This window comes from Carya illinoinensis, chromosome 2 (genome assembly GCF_018687715.1).
Source record: "Carya illinoinensis cultivar Pawnee chromosome 2, C.illinoinensisPawnee_v1, whole genome shotgun sequence".
Lineage (NCBI taxonomy): Eukaryota > Viridiplantae > Streptophyta > Magnoliopsida > Fagales > Juglandaceae > Carya > Carya illinoinensis.
Window position 1 is genome coordinate 35,310,550 of NC_056753.1, and position 25,231 is coordinate 35,335,780.

The following is a 25,231-nucleotide window of genomic DNA, read 5'->3' on the forward strand; positions in this document are numbered from 1 at the left end:
GGTCATCCTTTTTTTTTTTTTTTTTTTTTCAGAATATTTACGGCCGTAAACTAGTTTTCTTATTATTTTTCTTATAAACATCACATCTGTTTGAAAAGACTTTAAACAGTTTCATAGGTACTTATGTCCTGCTTAAACGGCACCATCTTTCTAATTCCCCCACCTCTCTTGTCTGCTAGAGGTGGTGCAGTGTGTTTTTCCAAATTGGTGGGATTTGTGGACCCCGAGTTTTTTTTTTTATCAAGGGGGCATAAGCTACCCCAAAATTTGAATTCCACTCAATACCACTGCTTGCACATACCAAGCAATAAAAGATGCAGAACATGCCTTTATCCCTGCTGCTTATAAAAATAGCTTATTTCCCCAGATCACGGTTAAATCATACACACCAAGTACAAAATCTCTCACTAAAAGCTATGGCAGGTCGCCAACACGCGCGGGCACACACACTCTCTCTAGATTATGTCTCAATACCTGGCTAACGAATTTGAATAGATGTTCTTGACAAACTTGCTTCAAGTTCATTCAACTCATCCATGTCCAGCTCATCATCATCATCAAGAGTACTGTCCTCTTCAGGATCAGCAACAGTATTGGTTGAGGTACTTGGTTTCCCTGCTGCTGAGTAATCTTTAACCTGAAATCGAAAATTTAACTAATGAAAATGCTCTATGTACAACACAATTAAACACGTACATTTTTCCATAATTGGTGCTTTTCGATACCGAAACTAATGCAAATGTCCAGGTCAACATCTCACAAATTAACTTATTGAAAGTTCATATAATCAAGAAACAACAAATTTCAAAAGTGACTTTCTTGAGAAGTTACAGAAGCTCAAGAAAACATTGCAGAGAATGAAGAGAGGTATACGATCTCACTAAATCATGATACGCAAATTTCTAACTTCAGTTTAGCAAACATCAGCTAATAAATAACACAAATCAAACAAATAGCCAAAGCAGCTTTTTTTTCATCCACGTTTCAGTCTTTGTCGTGCACAGAACGAAGCGATGTATTCCATGGTGTGTTTGACATTATTATTTTTGTTAAGTACTGTGACTGTCGCTATTTGAATCGGAAAAAAAAAATGCTGGCAGTTAAGACAAAAGTTAGGAAATAGCATTTTGTCAATGGCAGATGTGCCATGAAAGTTAAATTGTACCTCTCATTTTACAAAGAATCCAAGTGCAAAATTATCGTGGATGTGGCAAATTCTAAAATGACAGATTTTGATCCACCTAATGGAATAACTTAAACGATCTCATTGTATGACATCATAATAATAAAACCAATTTGCTTTTTCCTATGCTGCAACTCTGGCAACAAATGTTCATATTCAAGATGGTATATTTTGCATTCAAAACCTAACCAGATATGAATGAACCCATTTCTTCTGTTACGACAACCAGGCAGACACCAAAGAATTTTTAAACTTAATAAACGGCAACCTTTCTTTTTCAATCTTCCTGCGATGATAATGTCATTAACGCAAACCAACTCCATTTCTGGCACTGTTGATACGATGCGGCCTTGCTTTGCAACCATGTATTTTTCAGAATTTGTTAACATTTCTCAACAAACACAAAAAGCTTTTATATTTCAATTTTTCATCTAATCATTGCTCAAACACAAAAATAAATACAACTTTTATAAACTCAAAGAAAAAAAAAATTAAATTATATTCAAACAACCTTTCAACTTTATCTATCCACTTTCACAAACTCCAATACAATACGTATTTTTAAAAAATATTTTTATTCAAAAATTTCCCTCTCATTTCTCAAAGCCTAATCTCAAATAAATTCCCAAAATTTTCAAATATTTCCAAAAATTTTTGGTAACCAAACATGGCCTTATATGTGTTATTAAAGTTTTACTTAACACATTTTTCTCTATCCTTTTGCTTGTTAGGAGATCTCATGTATACTTCCTATATATAGGGGCAACACCCTTTTGCACTTTTGCATCATTATTAAAATTTTTATCTTACCCATAAACAAAAACTATTGAAGCTTTACTATTTCTAGTATTCTTGAATATGGTATTAGAAACCCAGCTAACTATAGGGTCTTTACCATCCAACCTTATATGTCGAACTAAATCAAATACAACCTTTCCACGGGAACTGAATAGAAGGTTCTTGTGATAGAGACTTATAGAACAAGTGAACCGAGAACATACCTTTACATGTAGGTAACCACCACAATGAGTCAGCCTGCTGATTGCTATTTTGGAGGGAGTACAGAAGGCTGAAAAGAGCTGCAATACTGTCTATTTCCCAATCATTTGCCACCCAGCTAAAATTGATGTTCCACTGGATTTGTCCCCCCTGCTATCTCCCTAACGTCCACCACTGAAGTATCTTTTGCATTAGCAATCCTGAAGAGTGCAGGAAATAGGTCCTTTAGAGCACCATTACCACACCAAGTGTCATGCCAGAATTTAATTCTAACTCCATCTCCTAGGCATAGTCTTGAATGGCGAGAGAAAACCCTCCATCCTCTTCATATGTGTTTCCATAAACCCACTCCAAAAGCCCCTCTCACTTCATTGGAACACCATCGTCCTCATAAACCACCATATTTACTCTCAATCACCAACTTCCATAGGGCTTCTGGTTCTTTATGGTATCTCCACAACCATTTTCCAAATAACAACCGATTAAAAATTCTCAGATTTCTAATAGCCAAACCTCCATTAGATGTAGGACTGCATACCTTCTCCCACCTGACTAGGTGGAATTTAAATTCCTCGCCTATTCCACCCCACAAAAAATCTCGTTGTAGTTTCTCAATGCGAAGCGCCACACTTGCTGGAACAGGAAACAAGGACAAGAAATAGGTTGGTAGGTTAGATAGTGTACTCTTCATCAAAGTAATCCTACCACCTTTTGACAGATACATTCTCTTCCAACTTGCTAAGAGACGCTCTACTTTCTCAATCATTGTATCCCAAACAGAAGCCGCTCTTGAGGCGACCCCCAACTGTAGGCCAAGGTATGTGATAGGAAGTGAGGCAGTCTTACACCCAGAGTATTAGCCAACTGTCTTAGATGCAGAACACATCCAATAGGCACCATTTCTGATTTGTCCAAATTCACTTTCAACCCCAAAGATGCTTCAAAACAAAGTAGGAGGGCCTTCAATACTTGAACCTGGTTACGGTTTGCCTCACAGAAGATAAGAGTGTCATCTGCAAACAATAAATGTGAAATATTAATAGAACCCCCTTCCAGGGATCCGATCGAGTAACTTGACACACGCCCATTGAGGACAAGGGCTGAGGTCATTCTCCTTAAATAGGGCCAAGGCGATCAATAACAAAGAGTAGAGGGGACAACGGATCTCCTTGTCTTAGACTTCGTGTGCTATCAAAGAAACCTATTGGACTTCCATTTATCATAACTGAGTATTTCATTGTAGATATACACCAACAGATCCATGATCGCCAATTCTCTCCAAAACCACACCTCCTAAGAAGGTCGAGTAGAAAGTCCCAATTAACATGGTTGTACGCCTTCTCCATATCTAACTTGCAAATAATCCATTCCTTGCCAGCTTTCAGTCTACTATCCAGACTTCATTTGCAATAAGCACCACATCTAAAATATGTCTATCTTTCATAAAAACATTTTGGGGCATTGAGATTATCTTTCCCACAACCTCACTAAGGTGATTAACAAGTACCTTAGAAATGATCTTGTATACCCCATTTGCTAGACTAATGGGTCAAAACACCTTAATCTCCTCAACCCCAACCTTCTTCGGTATCAAAGCAAGAAAAGTGGCATTAAGGCTTCTCTCAAATTTTCCAACCGAATGGAACTCCAGGAATAACTTCATGAGATCATCCTTTAACACATCCCAGCATATTTGAAAGAAATCCATAAAAAACCCATCAGGACCCGGAACCTTGTCTTTAGCAATTTTCCTTAACACATCAAAAATCTCAACCTCCTCGAAAGGCCTCTCCAAATGGTTACCATCCATGGGCCCAGTAGAATCTAAAACCAACCCACCAGGCTCAGGCCTCCAGCCCACCTGCTCAGATAGTAGCTGCTCAAAAAAACCAAATACATAAGAATTAATCACATTCTCATCCTTACAATAGACCCCATCAATCTTCAGCGTCTCAATATTATTAGATCTCTTGGACGAGTTGGCTATCCTGTGAAAAAACTTAGTACTTCGGTCTCCTTCTTTCAACCATAATGCTCTAGACTTTTGCCACCACAAAGTTTCTTCTAATAGAACGATCCTCTCAAGATTGGCAACCAGCACTAGCTTTTGAGCTAATTCCTCTTGTGTTAAAGTCCTAGACTCTTGTAACCTTTCCAACACATGGATTTCTCTCGTTTGGATCGCAGATTGGTGTTGCATGTGCAAAAATGGGGGGGAATTGGTGGACCATCTCTTACTACACTATGATGTAACTCGTGGGTTATGGCACGAGGTTTTTAGTAGACTAGATTTGGGTTGGGTTATGTCTGAGACAGTTGTGGCGGCATTGGCTAGCTGGACAGATTTAAGAGACAATCAACAGATCAAGGTTGTATGGAAGATGATTCCTATTTGCATCATGTGGTGTGTATGGCAGGAGCGTAATGAACGGACTTTTGAGGACAAAGAGAGATCGATGGAGGAACTAAAAACTTTCTTTTTTAGAACTCTTTGTACTTGGGCCATTGCCGTTAATTTTAATGGTCAAGCCTTTCATGAATTCCTTCTATCTTTTGTCTCTATGTAGTTTAGGGCATTCTTTGTAGCCCATGACTTTGCCTATTCTTTCATTAATATATTTTGATTACTTATAAAAAAAAAATGTTTATGTCTACCTTGAATAATGGAGGTCCTAAATATTTCTCTGTAAGTACTTGTTCTCAATACCAAAAGTGCCAATCGCTAAGATTTTTTTTTTTTCTTGCACTGCTCCTTGGAAGACAGTGTATGATAAAATTTTGAACATATCTCACTAAGTTGTGAAATAAGAAATATAAGACATTTGCTTCCTAATATTTTAGTTTTAATTACTTAATATAATAAAAAAGGAAAAGGTAGCAGCTCTAGTACACACGCTGTATGCAAGATATTTGCATTCTAGAATTTTGTAAACCAATAATATTCTTCTGCCTTAATTAAAAAACACATGCTTCCCAAATAAAGAATGAAGACACCAAAAAATAGCTGTAAAAGCTGCTAGAAGAAAATAGGTAAAAAATTAATTCCATGTTCATAAATGTATGATACTGCCAAAAGAACATCCGGTATGGAATCAAGGATTTAAAATAAGCTGTTGAATGTTTTTACCATGCACCATGAAGATGTTGGGACTGAGAGTGGGAGAGAAATGGGGAGACAGTGAAGAGTTCATTGACCCTGACTTTCTAGTGCCATATGTTTCAGATCACTATTTGTCTTATAAAATTAAATAGAAGCAGGATTACCTTCTGTTCAACAGCCTCTCGTTCTTCTTCTCTTTGGTACTTTTCATATGCCTCAGCATCATCCACAAACAAGCTAGCATCCGAAAGGAACAACTCCCGACCACTAAAACATGCAGAAATTTAATTTAATAGCATGATATCAAATATCATAAACTTCATGCAGCATAAGAAAACAATACCTCATGCGATCATTCTTAGCCCTATCTGCTTGCTGTTCAGCCAAGCCAGCATCTCTTTCTTCTATCTTTTTCTTCTTCCATTGAAGGAACAGCTCAGTAGTCATTGGAGTAGTGGTTGCTACTTTAGCACGCTGAGAAAAAGAGCAGACAAACAATTATGAGAAGCATAAAATAGGGCAAAGGAAACAATGAAATAATCTGGATTGAAATACTTTTTTATCGGTAATAAATAATCTGGATTGAAATATATGAAGGCAAAAAAGAACAAAAATATTCCCACTGCAATAAGAAGAATGTAAATAATAAAAATAAAAAAAGTCAATGAATAGAAATACAACTATCACCTGATTTTCAATCTCTTCTTCAATTGTAATTTTTTCAGTCTCTTCCTCTAGAAGTGCCTTCATTTGAGATTTTAAAACATATCCAGGAGGTAGAGCATGTCTGTAGTGACAGTCTTTGCCACCATTTGGGCAAGCCCAAAACCAACCGTACTGTCTCTTTTCCACTGCTTCCAAAAAGTACTTACAAACCTGCAAGTGAATTTATTAAAAATCAAACAAGATGGTTCATGTTTTGCACAGAAAGATCCGGTGCATAAAAACTTTGAAAGAAAAAATAAGTAAATCCCCATGATGAGGAACACATTTAGGTCAAACAATTTTTCTTCATACTTCTATTAAAATGCAAACATATATAAAAAACTAACATGGTATATGTAGAATTCAGACAACACTGGTCGACCAAGAATGATGAGTAGAATCTCATGCTGACTTGCATTACCTAAACTGCAGCCATCAAATCTACATACAGGGGGTGATTTCTCACCCCAAAGCTTCATCTCTCTTGAGGAGCACATAGAGGTCAAGCTCATCTACAAGAGCCAATGTATTGCCCTTACATTGTAGTGTAGGAGAAAGTCACAGAAATACAAGAAAGTTAGTATCTCTCTATTTGAATGCTTGCCATTTATTACACAGACTTCGAGGAATCACATTACTCCAAAATTATCAAACAGCTAACAGACTTTGGAATATTCTCACTTCATAATCGCAGTTGGTTAACTAGCGTAACGTTAAGAATCAATATCCCGCCCAAAATTAGGGAACTTGTCACAGATACGACTAAAACTATAACTACTAGATTAGTCTACAGTCTCCTACATTCATGCATACACTTATACATGTTTGTATGAGAAGTATCTGCTGCTAACATTGTATTGGAATAAAGAACTCAAGAGTTAAATGAACTTACAATAATTTAAAAATAAAAAAGGAGTTACATGAACCTACAATATCAGTTGGTTTATTCTGGTTATACTCGGTCTTCTTTGACTCCACCACCTTCTCCAACATCTCTTGATCCCAATCCTCCATTGTTTCTTAATATACACAAATCAACAAATAAGCACAAACAGTCAAAATCCTTTTGTGTGTTGTTTGTTTTTTTTTTTTTTTGGGGGCGGGGGTAACATGTGACTTTGTAACACAATAACCGAAGGTCTATTCAATCACCTTGATCACGCTTATCACTGTAAATATCAATCTTCTCACCCTTCCTCTGGACATTGAGATCGTGTGAGAACTTGCATTTGAAACCCTTGGTACACTGTCCCACCTTGAAAAATTCGCATAATATAGACTTCGGATCAACACCTATTCAAATTACCCATTTCTATCACAAACATACCATTCTATTCGAAAACATAACAGCTAACAGCAATAGAAATGAGAATAACTAATATTCAAAATTCGTAATAAGGCACATACCGACTGGAACTTTTGGCTGGCTGACCGCAACCTTGAACAGATCATTCAGCTCTTTCTCTTTTGCTTTCTCTTCCTCCTTCTTTTTCTGCTTAGCAAAGCAATTCACTCATCCTCCACTTGTTTTGCCAGATTATCTTACCGGAAAAAGTGATTTTTGGGGGAAACATGTATTTCCTAAGCAGTATTGCAATATCTATTTTTATTAAAAGATATTGTAATGTTTTTCTATACTGATAATATAGATCACAATATCTTGTTGTGTAGAAACTACACCGATTAAAAGTGATCACCTATAGAGAAAAAAAGAAGGTTCCTCGATGGCATTTCCAGGCCAAACATACAGAAAGCCAAAAGATTCTTACTTAATAAACTCTCCCCTGGTTTCACTATGTCTAACGCAATCTGCACAGCTTGCACTAGTGATCGGTTTCTCTATACGAACAAATTCCAATGCTCTCTAAACAAGCAGCAGCAACCAACAGAAAATAACTTATAATTACAATAAAAGAAAATTTTGGGGCGGGGGGATGAAAGAAACGAGCACCTTCGCGGCGGCTTTGGTCTGGTCGGGTTTGGGCTGGGCCGATTGCTGGAGGTTTTGGACATACTTCTGTACATTCTTGCTCTTGTTCTTATTCTTAAGCCCGAAGGTCTTGTCCTCCACGACCTTCTGCTTCTTCGCCAAGTCGGTCTTCGATTGCTGCTTCGGCGGCATGCTTAAACTTTTATATAAAAAGAAAATCTGGAATTCCTTTCTTTAGAAAATAAGAAAATCGAAAAGAAAACAAAAGGGGAAGAAACTATTTGGAGGTAGATTTGTTTGAACAAGAGAGTGATTATGGTTTTAAACCGGATTTTCTCGGAGTTTTCTGCAATCGGCTGAGGAGGACGAGTTGAGAACGAGGGTTGGGAACTTAGGAGGATCTTATTTTGTTTGCAGGACCGTGATTTCTCAGGAAACGACACAAATAGCCATGTCGTTAAAGCCGCGTTTTATTCTAGAGAGAGAGAGAAAGAGAGCGAGCACAGTCGTTGATTCAACGATGTCGTTCATTGCGTGACAGAAACTCCTGTCCTCAAAAACTGATAAAGATAAGCCAACAATGAATAAACGCCCCCTCCCACTCTCTTTCTTCCGCTCGACCTCACCACCAGCATCTACCAATGGAAGTCGCACTCCTCAGCTTCCCCTCCAAAACCCCTTCTTCCCATTCTCTCAACCTTACCAGAACCCAAACGCAGACCCACCGTTTCCTTTCAAACCCGCCATTCGTCTCCCCCAAACCCAAACCCAATCTCTCTATCCGCTCTGCCATTTCCCGCACCAAGAAAGAAGAAACCGTCGAGACCGTCAAAACCCAGCTCGACAATTGTCACCTCGTCGCCGCTATAAAGTACAAGGGCCTCACTGTCAAACAGTTCCAGGATCTCCGGAGATCCTTACCGGAGTCCACTAAACTGCTAGTTGCCAAAAACACCCTTGTTTACAAGGCCATTGAGGGCACCCCCTGGGAGGCCCTCAAGCCTTGCATGAAGGGCATGAACGCCTGGCTCTTCGTCCACAGCGAGGAGATCCCCGCCGCCATCAAGCCGTACAGGAGCTTCCAGAAGGAGAAGAAGCTCGAGGACAACGACTTCACCGGCGCCGTTTTCGAGGGCAAGTTTTATGGGCCCGGGGACTTTAAGGCGCTCGAGAATATGCCTACGAGAGCTGAGATTTATGCCCAGCTTCTTGGGTCTTTGAAGGGTCCCGCATCGAGCGTGGTCGGCACGATACAGGCTCCGGCAAGGGAGTTGGTGATGGTTTTGAAGGCCTACGTCAAGAAGTTGGAAGAGGAAGGTGGTGGGCAATAGTGTCCAAGGATAAGCTACCATTTGAGATTGAACTGTTCTTGTAATTGTAAGTGTAATTGGAACCAACCCCTTTTTCGTTCATTTACTTCTTATGGCAATCTTGTTATCGTAGTTGTTTGTGGCATTTGTTATTGGGGAATTTGAGGATTCCGTTAAACGAAAAGCGAACTGAAGGAAATGGAAATTGTAGAGTTGTTTTGGAGTGGAGCTTAGTTTTATTAGTGATAGTATTACAATAAGGTGATTGTAAATCGTTGACATTAGGTCGTTGTGGTCTAGATAAAATCATGCAGAGTGATGTTCAGGTGTTTAGTTGCATCCCATCCGTGAGAATGGTCGACTACTAGGAGAAGACTATAAGTTATGTCTTGGAGGGAGAAAGACTGGTGAGTGGGTGGGAAGACTGCTGGTTCTTAAGGGGGCATGCAGGAGCATACTCTTGAGAGTTCTGCCGTGTGCGCGTGCGCGGGGTGTGTGTGTGGGTGGAAGGGAGAGAGGAGGTTTTGGAATTCTTAGTTCAGGTATCGAGTAAGTGGGATTGCCCTTGTCATAGACTATTTCTTGGGTGAACTCGAGTTCTACTAATTTGTTCATTTGGATTGGTTGGACTGAGGTGTTGGTGTTGCTCCCTCCTGGTAGTGTGAGCGTTGAAATGAAAATGAAAAGGCCAGTTTTTACTTCGGATTTAAATTTGGAACTGTTACTAAATGCAAGCATGCGAAGCTCCTTTTTTCTCGGGTGACACCACCATTTTGTGACGTCTAATAATAGTGAATCAATAAAGTAGTTGGTCTTTAACCCCTAAGGGTTGACTCGGGTTGACTCAAGTGGTAAAGAACTTGGGATTGGAGTTATGCTACTCCTATGTCTAAAGTTCAAATCTCCTTGCCAAGGACTTGTGCGCCTCCAAGATTAGTCGGAACAATCTTCTAAAGCACCCAATGCCAATAAAAATAAAAATAAATAATAAATAAATAAATTTAATTTAATTAAAAAAAAAAAGTAGTTGATCTTGATGCCCTCAGTAGCTTAACTGATGAATGTTAACTCCTAAGCTGGAGGCTCATGCCCCTGGCTCTGTTTTGTGAAGAAGAAGAGGCTAAGGTTGTTCTGAAGAAAATGGCAACAGAATACTCATACACTAGCTAGGAGATGCTTTGTTTAAACTAATGCTTGATATGGATCCCTATATCATTCTGTAACGTTTCTCTATTTTTTCCCTGTTTTGGAACTTCATATCATCCCATCATACATTAGTGAAAAGGTGGATACCCTGGGCAAATCACTGGTTTGGATTTATTACCACCTTTATTGGAACTGTTTCAGGAAGCTAGTTAGCTCTTATATTTGATCTGAGGAAATTTCAGAAATTGGAAATAAATAGAAGAGAACAAAAAAAATGCAAGACAGACAGGGTGCATTTTTACCAGTAGACATCCTAGACAAGCTAAAGTCTATCCGAGCTCATGAATCTTACCAGTAGCAGACATCAGAACTGTTGGCTGCTTTCAAAATGCATGCCTATTATAATTCTCATCACAATGCAATTAATTCATCAAACTTGCTGGTCGTTTTCATATAACCATTAAGGCAATTCATTGAACATTCTCAGGCTGAACCACAATGGAAGCATCTAAAGCTTTTGCAAAATCTCCGTTTATAACTGAAATACTGGAGCAGATAACATCATCAAAACCTTTTTCCAGGAATTGAATGCTACAGCTCATAAACATCCTCACATATAATGACCTGAATGAATCGCAATGGGATATTGGACTGAAAATGCTTTACACAGCATGACACTTGATATCAAGCTCCACCAGGTAAAAATATGAATTCGCCAATATCTCGTCCCTATGGCATTGTACAACACGCAACTATCCTCTGATGTCTTAGATGGAATTGTGAAAATTTATAGCTCTCATGCATCTTTGACACGCTTGACTTTTGCGAAAAAAAGAGTATTGTTTATATCTGACCTGAGAAGCTTTTGGGCTATGTCATAGCTAGGTATTCCCAGAATGCTGAGAAAATATGAAGTCAGTCAAAAACAGATAATCTCGAGCCATTTCTCCTTTTCTTCAGCTGAATTACTCGCTTAGTTTATCAAATAAATAAATGGAGTAACCTTTGAGCAAAAAAACAAAGACCAGAAGCAAAATTCACTCTACCTTACAAGAAGGAAAGAAGTACAGAAGTTCGTTCTATTCTAGAGGCATTCGAGAAGGAATGGTGTAATATCCATTTCAAATTGAATAATATTCATTTGATATAAAATATGAGTTGTATTATAATTATTTTATTTATTAACCTAATTATTTTTAAAAATACGATGATTACAATATTACATGGATTGTATGCATTTCGCTTGAGATGAAACTAAACATATTACATTGATGTCGTGAAGCATAGAATTTAAGAGATTATTTAAATAGTGAGATGAGATGAGATAACTTTAGATGAAAGTGGAAAGTTGAATAAATTATTGTTAGAATATTATTTTTTTAATATTATTATTATTTTGAGATTTGAAAAAGTTAAATTATTTATTATATTTTATGTACAAATTTAAAAAAATCATAATTATAAAATAAGATGATTTTTCAATCCAAACACCCAAAAAAATTTTAACAATGGAATCTTACTATGAACGACTACAAACGGAGTCGGGGCACGAGCCTCATCAATCGGAGCTACATTGGGCCGAATAGCAAGAACTATTAGTTGTGGGCTCTCTTAAATTAGTCCTTGGGGTGGGGCTTACCAAGGTGGGGCCCTTTATATTATGGGCTCATTACTCTGAACGACCTTGTACCCACCTCCAGGCTCCAGTAGAGCCCACATGTACCAAAGTAAACCCATCATCATACCCACCTTCCCTGCTGGTTTACTCTCTCTCTCTCTCTCTCTGTCTCTCTCCCCTTCGAAGCAAAGCGTCGGAAACCTGCGACAGCGAGTGAGCAGAAGACGAGAAACTCCGCTCAAACTCAAATGGACGACTATACGAGGGAGATGATGGACCTCAAGACCCTCGTCACTCGGACCCTTGAGAAGAAGGGCGTCCTCGCCAAGATCCGGGTAAAATTCCCCACATTACCCTTCCAGCCTTCCTTCATTTTTCGCTTTCAATTTCATTTGTTTTCTGTAGTTTTCTTGTGCTTTTTATCGTCTTATATGGCCCACTGCTTATATCCGTTATTCCAGTTGCTAATTTCCACTCCTTCCTTGCTAATTGCGTGATGATGCTAACACTGAGTTGATGTCGGTTGGCTTTAGTTTCTCGCAAGATCATCTGTTATCTTGGTTCAACGAGATGTGCCTAATTTTTTGTAAACTAACGGACTTTCTCGTGGCGTGATTTTGGAGACGGATTTTAGAGAACACAAGCTCGTCTGGAATTAGGTTAAGTGAAGAGGGTCTGTGAGGAATTAGACGTGGAATATGATCTGCCTGCGGGTGCATACTCTCCTATGTTAAGGACATATGTCAGTCCTTCATTTGGAACTTTCCTGGTTTAGAATGAGCGAGCAAAAATGTTATCCTTTCTCCCATTAATTAGCTATCTATTATGTGTATTGTTATCTTCATATTTCTAGTTATATATAGGTGCGAATTGAATGGGGAGTTAGATATTTTGGCCTTGAATTGTTAAATTTAGTGATAAATGATGTGTTTAGCTGACTCCAATAAGTTGTGCTTTAAGCTTAGTTGAGTTGCATGCTAATTGATTAATCTTTCTGGTTTTTGCTAGGCTGAACTCAGAGCAAGTGTGTTTGAGGCAATTGAAGAGGAGGATCACGTAATTGAAAAGGAAGAAGGTTTGCCTCCTGCATTACTAGGTAGCTGCAACGATCGTGCAAAACAACTTCATGCTTCTTCCTCAGGTGCCTCTACACATCCATTGTCTGTCCTTCTATGCGTTTCATTTATTTGTTATAGCTTACTTGAGTCACATGTTAGCCAATTAAGGTTAAAAGTTTCAGTCTCTGTTATATCTCTAGATCAAAGAAATAAGGAAACATTCAAATTTTAACCAGCAAGGGTTTCACCTGCAAACTGGTTTGAGAAAGAGAGACAGAGAGAGAGTGCTTGGGACTATCTTGGGCCTTTAAATCCATAAGACCAATATTCCTAGTCTATCCTAATCCCTACCCCAGCCAGGGATTCAAGAGTCCCAAAATTATGGGATTACTCTTTCTGCCACAACTAAGTTATTTACTCATTTAATTGTCACAGACACGATCTAAATTTCCTCCTTATCCTAGTTTGAATCCTGCATATTAAATGGTGTCTTACAATATGAGCAAATGGACCTGTATAGTTTGGTCTAGTTTCCTAGCCCAGGAATACACCAAGATGATGAAGTTTTGCTGCAGAACATGATGCATTGGCAGTTTTTATGTGAAGTCATATATGGCTGTCTTTCTAATTTTCTCCTCTTTGTTGCACTCTTTTAAATGCAGGAAGGCTACTTTCTGCTCTTATATGCGAATACTTGGACTGGGCACAACTAAATCATACACTAAAAGTATATTTGCCAGAGTGTAATTTGGTAATCAAGTAATTTTTTCTTCTACTGCTTTCAAGTATTACTGATTTTGATGCAATTATTTTTGAACTAGTTAGTTCAATTATCTTCTAACCTATAGGGGGGTTATTGTGCAGCAAAAGGATTCCTGGAAAACTGAATTGAAAGACTTTAGTAGCAAAAATGGATACGATCTCAACAGAAATGGTGATAGTGGTCCTTTGCTTTTAGACGTGCTTGAAGGATTCTTGAAGTTTGAGGTTTGATACATATCTCATTCAGACATCAATCGTTCAATTCAAAACATGCATGGGAATTCTGTTTGACATTATAGTGGTAAAGTTGAAGTGTCTAGGTTGAGGGAATACAAAGATTGTATGTATGTGTGTGTGTATGTTTGTATGTAAGTTGAAGTGTCTACGTTGAGGATGGATGTATATATGCATGTATGATTAATATCTTACGATGATAATTTGAAGGTCTAAGAATTAGATATCTATGAGGGAAATCTGAAACAACCTAAATGCATGCATTTTAAAACTTCCTTCTTTTAAGAGAAACTTCTTCTCATACTGCTATTAACTTTTTTAATTAACAAATTATTCTTCTTTTGGATCTTGTTTTTGTAGAATCTATCCCAAGCAAGGAGCACAGGAAGAAGATTAACTGCTCCTGAAGCTGAATCCTTATCCAATTTAGAGTCCAGGAGCACTCGGAGGCCTTCCTCATCATCTGTTGCTGGGGGCCTACCCCCACTGGGAAGGTTCTGCACCTGCCTCACTGTTTCATTTTTTATAACTTATTTAATTTCTCTCTATTCCTTTCTTTTTCTTTTTTCCAATTGACATGTAAGCTTGTTGGCATGTTAATGCAGGCATGTTCCTGCTTCCCAGGCATCTGGTGAGTAACAAAGCTATTTACTATGTCCTTCAACTATCTGCTTTTCATGAGTCTCTTTATCTGATACTGTCTAGCCCTCAGATCGTAGAGGAGGAGGGTCCTCGATGTCTGGATACAGGAAGGATGACTATAATTGGAGATATGACAGTGACGAGCTCCCAGAGGATGTAATTCGTGCATCAGCTGCCTTGGAGAACCTTCAGTTGGATAGAAAAGCTCGAAATCTGACTACATCTTGGCGGTTTGTTTTAATAGCCCAATCAAAACAAAATTTTATTCTATTTTCCATTTGTTATCAATGAAAAAGAACTCAAGGATAGGGGTTCTAGAAACATCCAACATGGTTGCGGTGATGTCATTAGAGTCCCAGACCCACTGCATGTATGCTTAACTTACCATTAAAAAACATCATCATATAATTGCTGATAGCAAGGTATTCATCTCTAAGACTCAAGTTTAGAATTGAACTAACAAGGATGGGATCTTTAAACTTTTATATATACGTGGTTGGCATTCAATTTTCAACAAGTTGTACTTGGCCAAAAAATGAACGAACAAATGACACTACATATACGTATGGAAATGCAAATTGTGCATCTGGACAAGTTGAGCACCACTATTATGTTCATCTTCTATTGCAGTCCAAAAACCTAATGATGAGGCTGAATAAAAGCAATATGTATCATTTTCGTAGCTTATTTGATGAATTCGGTTGCAGGCATGCTGGGGATGGAATCAGTGAGGATGATGGCCGGGCTGACCATATGTAGCTGAATGACATCGTTGGTATGACTGCGGGTGAATCTTAATGTATTTTTATTTTTTCAACCTTCAATGAAGACCATCAAATGAGGGTTGTGATATCATGTAAACTGAAGTGTTTCGGGATGTGATTCAGTGCTTTGATTGAGTTTTATTGTATTTTATCTTTTTATTTTCTGTTGGTATGTGAAAGTCATGTTAGTGATGTTGTGGGAATCATCAAAAAGGGAGTAGCTAGTGACTATCTGGGAAAACTGGCCCGAAGGCAGAAAGCCTTCCTTTTGGTTAGAACATTAGGGGTGAGTTCGGTCCGGTCCGGTCCGGTCCGGGGAGGTTTTGTGGACCGGACCGGACCTATTCGGTCCAGGGTTTTCCAACCCTGGACCGGACCGAACTCCATCAGGACCGGTCCGGTCCGGTCCTATTCGGTCCGGTCCGGTCCGGTCGGTCCATTCGGTCCAAGGTTGATTTTTTTTATTTTTTTATTTTTTATTTTTTTATCTAATGACATTTTTTTTAATATTTATGTAATTATATTGTAATATATTTAATATATATACATATAGTATTATATATATATTAGTAATATGCTAATACTATTAGTCTATTAGTAATAATACTATAACTAATAAATATATGTAATAATAACTATACTATAACTAATAACTATATGTAATAATAGTAATAGTGATAACTATATATTTATATAATATGCTAATATTTAATGACATTTTTTTTAATATTTATGTAATTATATTGTAATATATTTAATATATATACATATAGTATACTATTATATATATTAGTAATATGCTAATACTATTATATAAATAATATATATAAATAATTTTTTTTTTTTTTTTTCTATTCGGTCCGGTCCGGTCCGGTCCGGGGTGAAAAACTCCCGGACCGGGACCGGACCGAATCTTTTCGGTCCCTTAAAAATGGGACCGGACCGGACCGGACCCAATTCGGTCCGGTCCGGTCCGGTCCAAATAGTGCCGGTCCGGTCGGTTTTGCCGGTCCGGACCGGCCGATGCTCACCCCTATAGAACATGCATCTCAAGTTCGGGCTTGTGCGTGTTTTCGCCGAGAAAAACTGTATTAGAACAGTGGTAACGAAGAAATAGATTGGTTCGAATTATATTCGCATGCATTTTTCTGGAGGAATGTTTGTAACTGTGGCTCCTCTTTGAATATTTCATTTTTCTCCTTTTCTTTGGAAGCACTGACAGTGAGACCCTTTTGTGAAAACAACGCAACAATGCCAGGGTCTTGGCGACGGGATTATTTTTGGATTTTAAAGTCTTTAGTTATTGCTTGAGATGCAAAGTTTATCCGTTGGAAAGAGGGGTGTTTTGGGCCTAAAAGTTCAGTTCCAAAAGAAACTGGACATAACAATTCAAAAGGTAAAAAAATTCCGCCCGTTGATGAAAGATTCGTATTCCTTGTATCCTGGAGGTAGTAATCATTTAGGATTCTTGGCCAGTGAGTTGATTCAGATGATCTGTAAATAGTGGTAAAAAAATAATAATAAAATATTAAATAGTAGTAAAAAGTAAATGAAAAATTATTTAATATTTTATTATTGGGAGCTGCTAAAGATACAAAATGATTCTACATATTAATGTGGCAAACTAACAGTGTACCACGTCTTTCTCACTCACTCACTCTCTCTACTAGCCACCACACTCAAAAACCATGAAGCAAAGCAGGGCACGACTGAATTGTGGATTGACTATGACGAGCGTGTGACAACAGATTGCAGTGGTGCGGTGACACTATTATTGATCTAAGCGGCTGAGCATGGGAGTGACACTCAAAACATGGACCATGCAGCAAAAGCAGGGCACGAGGGAGCTATGGATTGACTACGACGAGCGTGTGATAGCAGATTGCAGTGGTGCAGCGACACTATTGTTGATCTAAGCGACTGAGCACGGGAGTGAGAGAGAGAGAGTGATGAGAGAGAGAGAGACTGGAGAGAGGCAACAGAGCAAGACACGATGGAGCTATGGAGCTTGGGACGACGAGCATGCGACAGCGAAATTGCCTAGCTATGGCGGAGACGGTCCTCTACCGCCTGGCCACAGGATGATGCACAGGCACAACAGTGGCCGTTAACTCCTCTGCCCAGTCACGTTAAAGCGCATCAAGGGTGCCGATGGCCACCATGTGGACCGCTGATGTTTTCTATTCTCGAAGCAATGCCCCTGAGCACTATGGCGCATGGCAGGCAACAGTGGGCTTCATAGCCGGCACGGGAGATAGGGCAAGGGGGGAGATGGAGAAATAACAAAATTGGGGGGGAGAGAAAGGAAGTGGGAGAAAAAAGAAAAGGGAAAGAGTGTGTCATGTTAGTGTATAATATCTCTTTGTGTCTATAGTGTTTTCTATTATAAAATATTGAATAGTAGACTATCCAAACACAGCCTTGATAAAATTTGATCTCAAAGGAAAAATAATGCTAAAGCCACTGATCAAATGTCCTAGGATGGTCAGTTATTGCCTTTTTTTTTTTTTACTTAATAATTAATTAAATATTTTTTAATGATAATGTGAATTTTTAAAAAATGTTGAGTATAAAAAAAATGATGAAAAAATGTCATTTAGGTACAGTTTGGATAATGAGTTAAGATGAGATAAATTAATATGAAAATAAAAAATTGAATAAAATATTATTTTTTAATATTATTATTGTTTTGAAATTTTAAAATTTTTGAATTATTTATTATATTTTAAGTGATAATTAAAAAAATCATAATAATGGAAAAAATGGGATAAGATAAAATATTTTAAATATCCAAGGTCTTAGCCTTATCGGTGACATCTTTCGTGCTTACGACTCTTTAATACAAATAACCTATACATACAAGCCTTGTCATTAGGGCTGTACAAAAATCAGCCAAACCTATTGTAACAGCCTTAAACTAGCTATCGAAGTACGAAACCAGGGTAGAATCGATCAGACAGTGGTAGAATTATGTCAAAACCACTGTCGATCGATTCAATCCTAATTTGATGCTGGACCAGACTATTAAATTGACTGATTATATAATTATTGCCCAGATGACTAACACAAGAGGGATGTGAATTGAGTTGTATAAAAAAAATTAACAATTATAAATCAAATATATAATATAAAATATAAACAAAATATGAAATAACAATAAATATAAAGAGTAAGGGTAAGAGAGAAGCAAACTCAGTATGTTAACGAGGTTCGGCCCCACTGCCTACGTCCTCGCCTCAAGCTACCCCTTGAGGATTCCCAAATTCACTATTCAACCTCATTCAGATGGAGATAGAAACCTATTACACCTTTGAACAACACCGCTACAAAGGATCTGTGTAGAACACCCTCTACACTTGCAATCACCTTACACGTGGTGATTCAACTATTCCCCGTGTAGAATACTTTCTACACACACAAGGGTTATACACACCATTTTTCTGATACAAAAGCTGATAGTGGGTAGATTATCAGAAAACACTCCTCAATGAGTGAAATAAGAATAATACAACGCAAACTATATCTCTAAAAATGAACAAGGATTAAGGCTCAATACTTAGAGAAGAGATAATGAAAACTTTGAATGAATGTTGTATACTCTTGGTGTTGTAAATGTGAAGCTCTCAAATGATCTATTTATAGGCATATGAGACTTCATATTCAAATTTAAAAAGATTCACATGTCAAAAACATCATCATTCACTTTTTCAAAAAATTCAAATAAAAGGTTATTCTTTTTCAATTGTCAAAGACAACATCATTCACTTTTTCAAAAAAATCAAACCTAATCTTTTACTTTTGGCATATGACAAAATGAGCACATTTTCCTTTTTAAAAAATTTAAACCTAATCTTTTATTTTTTGCATATGACAAAATGAGCACACTTTACTTTTCAAATTTCTCAAACAAAATCATCTACCTTTTGTATAAGTCTAAAAAAGCATCAATCACTTTTGAAAATATTCAAATAAAACATGCACATGTGAAATATGACAATCAATCATCTTTAATATTTTCAAAGTTCAACCCTTTAATCAAGGCATGCACATGCAAAAGATGACAATCAATCATCTTTCAAAATTTTCAAAAATATTCATGCACATGTGGAAAATGTATTTTAATGTTTTATGATAAAATATTAATTTTGAGCATTAATCCTAATTTCAAATTTTGAAGAGATTTACAACATTACTCTATAATTTTAATGTGAATTTGTTCCCTTCTTGCTCATGCTTGTTTCCTTAATGTGCTTGACTCCATTGTGTAGACAACTTGAGTTTGAGACTTCTTTATTCTTTGAATTCATTTGTTATCATCAAAATCTATGTGTAAATATATAATTACACAAAACTTGAAATCTTGGGTTCAACAATCTCCCCCTTTTTGATGATGACAAATACTTGATAGAACCTGAAACCTGTATTAATACTTAAGCTCCCCCTGAGAATGTGCGTTAGTTTTTCAAACAAAAGTATAAATATAATTCCAAGCATATATAACAAGTTTAGCAATTTAAACAGTGTTAATGTTCTAGTCTAACACTTCTCCCCCTTTTGGCATCACTAAAAAGGATCCGCAACAAGTAAATAGACTGAAGAAAACGGTGCATAAGTAGACACTATAGATAGTTGAAAAATGGAGCCGTCCGTGACCCGACAAGTGCTGCAAAGCCTCGAGGCCTAACTCTATGAATTTAATACGGCTGAAGATTTAAACAATCGCCTGATGTTGTTGACAAACGGGATTGAAGGCTCCGAGTTTCTATAAAAAATGATCATTTTCATCTATCGGATGCCAAAAAAATAATCGCTTCTTGACCTGAGTTCTGTTTTTCCACAACGATAGAATGACTGAGCAATTCTCTTCCACTAATGTTCCAGACTTGAATCAGGAACCCTTGACGCATCAATCATCAATCTTCTCTCCTGAGGCCGTCAATACCATGATAGGAGCAGTGAACCGTTTTTCTAGTAAGGCTGATTCTGAAATTATTGCAGAATCAAGAATGCTCAGTAGTCAATATGCTGCCTCTGTTACGATCATGTCTCGGAGGTTAATGGCGAGGGTGAGTGAGATTGATCATCTTAACATGCAAATATTTGAGTTACGACAGAAGCTTGCTAATAAGGATAGTGAGAATAAAAGGTTAAAGCAAGAAAACCAATAGTTGAAAAAATTTACAGATTGGTATGCTCATGATCTGCAACCACGAATAGAGGAGCTGGAACGAGAAAGGGTTCAGATACAAGGTCAATATCGGCAGATAACAGCCAAGGTTCATCGTTTACTAGAAAAATAGGGACAATCTACTGTTAATCTCGCTGGTTTAGTAAGAAAACTTTTGACAATGTGTGTCTAGCATATCTTGTATTTCTTTTGACTAAATAAGATTTAAAGAGAAAATAGTTTGTCTGATTCTTTATGCTATCTCTATAAAATCAGTCATGAAGTTCATCCAATCTGCATCAAGTTTTCATCTCATCTCTATAACTCATCTGCATTCCTTCAGCATTCTCGTTTTAAGTCTTCTATTCTTTTCTCAATGGCTCATTCTTCTAACATTTCTCTAGATCCATCCATGAGGCATTCTGCATCTCAACCTCCTATCCTTTCTGCAGCTGCCATTGGTGCCATGTTGCAGCAAGAAAATAATAATCTGACTAATAAGTCAGATTCTGATGCTATTTATGACTTGGTGAGTCTTGGGACTCGCTACTCTTCCTCTATTGTTGCTTTTTCTCAGCGGTTACAAGCCAAAAATCATGAAGTTGAAAAACTCAAAGAACAAATTGTTGTACTTCAACGAATTGTTCAAGAGTCTCACACAAGGGAATGAATCATTCAGCAGAAGAATAAACAGTTGAAATCTTTATTAGATTCTTCATTCCGCTTGTCGGTTCTCGTGGATAAGAATGACATGATATTGTATGAAGAGAATGAGCGTCTCAAACATGAGGCTAAGAATCTCAAGTTTATGTAAAAGTATTTAAAAAATCTATCGCTATTTTTATTGACTCTAGTCTATCTTTTAAGAGATATTCATAGCATGCATCATACCTATTTCTCTTCTGATCATACATAATCTATCTTCTGGTAAAGGTTTTGTGAAAATATCTGCTAACTAATCGTGTGTGTTTGTGAACTCTAATATTATATCGCCTTTCTGCACATGATCTCGAAGAAAATGATACTTTATTTCAATATGCTTAGTTCTAGAATGTTGTATTGGGTTCTTTGAAAGATTTATAGCACTTGTATTATCACATTTGATTGGAATGTGATTATACTTGAATTTAAAATCTTCAAGTTGTTGCTTCATGTAGAGAACTTGAGCACAACAACTATCCGCAGCAACATATTCTGCCTCAGCAGTAGATAGTGCAACAGAATTTTATTTTTTACTAAACCAGGAAACTAATGCATGACCTAAGAAATGACATGCTCCACTAGTGCTTTTTCGATCTATTTTACAGCCAGCATAATCTGCATCTGTGTAGCTGATTAGATCGAAAGATGTGTGCTTAGGGTACCATAACCCTAGGTTAATTGTACCACTAAGATATCTAAGAATGCACTTAACTGCAATTAAATGTGATTCTTTTGGAGATGATTGAAAGCGTGCACATAAGCACACACTAAACATAATATCTGGTCTACCGGCTGTTAAATATAATAAGCTACCAATCATACCTCGATATATCTTCGAGTCAACTGGCTTACCGGATTCATCTTTATCAAGTTTAGTTGATGGGCTCATTGGTGTTCCAATTTCTTTAGCATTTTCCATCCCAAACTTCTTCAGTAATTCCTTAATATATTTTGATTGATTGATGAATGTCCCACTTTTTTCTTGCTTAATTTGCAATCCGAGAAAGAATGTAAGTTCTCCCATCATGCTCATCTCAAATTCTTCTTGCATAGTCTTAGCAAAAACTTGACACATATTTTCATTAGTAGCACCGAATATTATATCATCAACATAAATCTGAATCAAAAGGATATCATCATTTTCATATTTAATGAAAAGAATTGTGTCGATTTTTCCTCTTGAAAAACCTTTTTCAATAAAAAAATCACTAAGTTTTTCGTACCAAACTCTAGGAGCTTGTTTAAGTCCATATAGTGCTTTTGTAAGTTTGAAAATATGATTTAAGGAAATATGATTTTCAAAACCTGGAGGTTGCTCAACATATACCTCTTCATTTATAAAACCATTTAAGAAAGCACTTTTAACATCCATTTGAAAAAGTTTGAAATCTTTATAACAAGCATTTGCAAGTAGCATTCGAATAGTTTCTAATCTTACGACAGGTGCATATGTCTCATCATAATCGATTCCTTCTTCTTGATTAAAACCTTGGGCTACAAGTCGAGTCTTATTTCTAGTAATGACTCCGGACTCATCTTTCTTGTTTCTAAAAACCTATTTTGTTCCATTAATAGTATGATTTTTGGATCTAGGAACAAGTGTCCAAACATCATTTCTTTCAAATTGATTTAACTCTTCTTGTATAGCTAGAATTCAAGATTCATCAAGAAGTGCGTCATCAATATTTTTGGGTTCAATTTGAGATAGAAAAGCAGTATGATTGTAAATATTTCTAAGAGATGATCGAGTACTTACACCTTGTGAAGGTTCTCCCAAAATTTGTTCCACTGGATGATCTTTCACAAATTTTCACTGTTTGGTTGCATCTTGTATTAAATTTTGATGATCTTTCATGATGGCTCCATGTTGAACTTCCTCTATTGTTTTCTCTTTGTTGAGATTGAGACTTTCCGTATTATTTATACCTCCTGTTTCTTCATCAATAGATTTCTTGGAGAGTGAAGAATTAGATTCATCAAATACTACATGCATAGATTCTTGTACAGTCAAAGTCTTTTTATTGAATACTCTATAAGCTTTACTATTAGTAAAATACCCGAGAAAGATACCTTCATCAGATTTTGCATCAAATTTGCCTAAATTATCCCTGTCATTCAAAATAAAACATTTGCATCCAAATACATGAAAGTAACCAATGTTGAGCTTTTTCTCATTCCAAAGCTCATAGAAGGTTTTTATCTAACTTAGACCTTAGCATAACTCTATTTATAACATAACATGCAGTACTTACCGCTTCGGCCCAAAAATAACTAGGCAAGTTGTTCTCATTGAGCATTGTTCTTGCCATCTCTTGAAGAGATCTATTTTTCCTCTCTACTACCCCATTTTGTTGAGGAGTTCGAGGAGCAGAAAAATTATGCACAAAACCGTTTTCATCACAAAAAGTTTCAATATTTTTATTACCAAACTCTTTTCCCCTATCACTTCGGATACTTGAAATAGTATAGCCCTTTTCATTTTGAATTCTCTTGCATAACTTGGTAAATGCATTATGTGCCTCATCTTTATGAGTAAGAAAGATGACCCAAGTATATCTAGAGAAATCATCAACAATAACAAATGCATAATATTTTCCTCCTAGACTTGCAACTCTATTTGGTTCAAAAAGATCCATGTGTATCAGTTGCAATAGTCTAGTAGTGGAAATATGTTTCTTAGTTTTAAAAGAAGTTTTTGTTTGTTTACCAAATTGACATGCATCACAAATTTTGTCTTTAAGAAAATATGTTTTTGGTAAACCTCTCACAAGATCATTTTTTGAAAGTTTAGAAATAAGTTCCATGTTGGCATGACCTAATCTTCTATGTCATAACCAACTAGTTTCATTTTGAACTGAAAAACAAATAGCATCTTGTGAGATAATTTCTTCAAAATCAATTGTATAAACATTATTGTTTCTAAAACTAATAAAACAAATATTACAATTATGATCATTCAAAATAATGCACTTATCCATTTTGAAAGTAACTGTAAATCCTTTATCACATAATTGACTTATGCTCAAAAGATTATGTTTTAGACCTTCAACAAGTAGAACATCTTCAATTATGAGAGAAGATTCATTACCAATTTTATCTATTCCCACGATTTTCCCTTTCGAATTGTCTCCAAATGTCACGTGTCCTTCTTCTTTAGATCTAAGATCAAAGAACTTAGTCTTGTCTCCCGTCATGTGTCTTGAACATCCACTATCTAAAAACCATTTGTTTTTGCTTGTGGAAGACTTCATGCATACCTATAAAAACAATTAAAATGATTTTTCTTGGTACCCAAGTTCTTTGGGTCCTTTATTTATTAGTATTAGAAAAAACAAGATTTTTAGGTACCCATATGACTCTAATAGTCATTCTATGATTTCTTCTAATAGGACAAGTATGATAATTATGACCATTTATATTACAAAAATTGTAAATAGCATGTGACATATATGAAAAACTTGAATGATTATAATAATATCCTTTTTTGACAAAATTATTTTTATGAAAAGAATTTTGAATATTAGTTTTTGATGTAGAATGATTATCAAAGAAATTTTTATAAGGTTTATATTTTTGTTTTGGCATATATCCTAAACCTGCATTGTCAAAAACATATCTTTGACTACCAAGAAGTTTTTCAAAATTTCTTTTTCCATTCGTAAAGTTTTCAACAATATTTTCTAAATCGGTTTTCTTCTTATTTAATTCAAGATTTTCATCTTTTAAAATGATACTTTCTTTTCTTAAAATTTCAATTTCGTTTGTTAAAGAAGAATTTTTCTTTTTCAAAACAGTATACTTGATACCCAATTTTTCAAATTCCTCATATACCTCTTCTAAAACATTTTGCAACTCTTCATATGAAGTATCTTCAATATTATCAAGATTTGTTACCTCAATGTTATCTTTAG

General features: G+C 36.5%; 3 protein-coding genes across 7 annotated transcripts; 2 read left to right on the plus strand and 1 right to left on the minus strand.

Moving 5' to 3' along the window:
• Positions 1 to 315: 315 nt before the first annotated feature.
• LOC122301339 (zinc finger CCCH domain-containing protein 11-like) lies at positions 316 to 8,364 on the minus strand. 5 transcript variants are annotated; one of them, XR_006240173.1, is made up of 10 exons: positions 7,939 to 8,080; positions 7,757 to 7,851; positions 7,395 to 7,479; positions 7,140 to 7,242; positions 6,918 to 7,006; positions 5,970 to 6,158; positions 5,626 to 5,756; positions 5,447 to 5,549; positions 2,185 to 4,058; positions 583 to 637 (listed from the first exon to the last, which is right to left on the minus strand). XR_006240173.1 is itself a non-coding variant. In XM_043112616.1 (8 exons), exons 1-8 carry the CDS (start codon positions 8,107 to 8,109, stop codon positions 479 to 481), a joined length of 1,068 nt encoding a protein of 355 aa, XP_042968550.1. In that variant the 5' UTR covers positions 8,110 to 8,364; the 3' UTR covers positions 316 to 478. The 5 variants fall into 5 exon arrangements, 1 of the variants encoding a protein (XP_042968550.1); XR_006240171.1 differs by lacking the exon at positions 7,757 to 7,851 and having other exon boundaries at positions 7,140 to 7,280; positions 7,939 to 8,364; XR_006240172.1 differs by lacking the exon at positions 7,757 to 7,851 and having other exon boundaries at positions 7,939 to 8,078.
• Positions 8,365 to 8,491: 127 nt separating this feature from the next.
• Positions 8,492 to 9,359, plus strand: LOC122301340 (50S ribosomal protein L10, chloroplastic). Its single transcript, XM_043112617.1, has one exon. It carries the CDS (start codon positions 8,559 to 8,561, stop codon positions 9,246 to 9,248), a length of 690 nt encoding a protein of 229 aa, XP_042968551.1. The 5' UTR covers positions 8,492 to 8,558; the 3' UTR covers positions 9,249 to 9,359.
• A 2,770-nt stretch (positions 9,360 to 12,129) lies between these two features.
• On the plus strand, positions 12,130 to 15,615 carry LOC122301341 (protein TONNEAU 1a-like). Its single transcript, XM_043112618.1, has 8 exons — positions 12,130 to 12,326; positions 13,000 to 13,132; positions 13,712 to 13,800; positions 13,914 to 14,036; positions 14,406 to 14,539; positions 14,651 to 14,676; positions 14,758 to 14,917; positions 15,395 to 15,615. The coding sequence occupies exons 1-8, from the start codon at positions 12,240 to 12,242 to the stop codon at positions 15,444 to 15,446; spliced, it is 804 nt and encodes a 267-aa protein (XP_042968552.1). The 5' UTR covers positions 12,130 to 12,239; the 3' UTR covers positions 15,447 to 15,615.
• Positions 15,616 to 25,231: the final 9,616 nt, after the last annotated feature.

Bases quoted from the DNA above. Each gene is read 5' to 3' on its own strand.
- LOC122301339 (XM_043112616.1), bottom strand. From the start codon at position 8,109: ATGCCGCCGAAGCAGCAATCGAAGACCGACTTGGCGAAGAAGCAGAAG. The intron at 7,281-7,394 runs GTATGTGCCTTA...TAATTTGAATAG, and splicing joins CCAGCCAAAAGTTCCAGTCG to GTGTTGATCCGAAGTCTATA. The intron at 7,007-7,139 runs GTGATTGAATAG...GTGTATATTAAG, and splicing joins CAGTGATAAGCGTGATCAAG to AAACAATGGAGGATTGGGAT.
- LOC122301340 (XM_043112617.1), top strand. From the start codon at position 8,559: ATGGAAGTCGCACTCCTCAGCTTCCCCTCCAAAACCCCTTCTTCCCAT.
- LOC122301341 (XM_043112618.1), top strand. From the start codon at position 12,240: ATGGACGACTATACGAGGGAGATGATGGACCTCAAGACCCTCGTCACT. The intron at 14,540-14,650 runs GTTCTGCACCTG...ATGTTAATGCAG, and splicing joins GGCCTACCCCCACTGGGAAG to GCATGTTCCTGCTTCCCAGG. The intron at 14,677-14,757 runs GTGAGTAACAAA...TCTAGCCCTCAG, and splicing joins TCCTGCTTCCCAGGCATCTG to ATCGTAGAGGAGGAGGGTCC.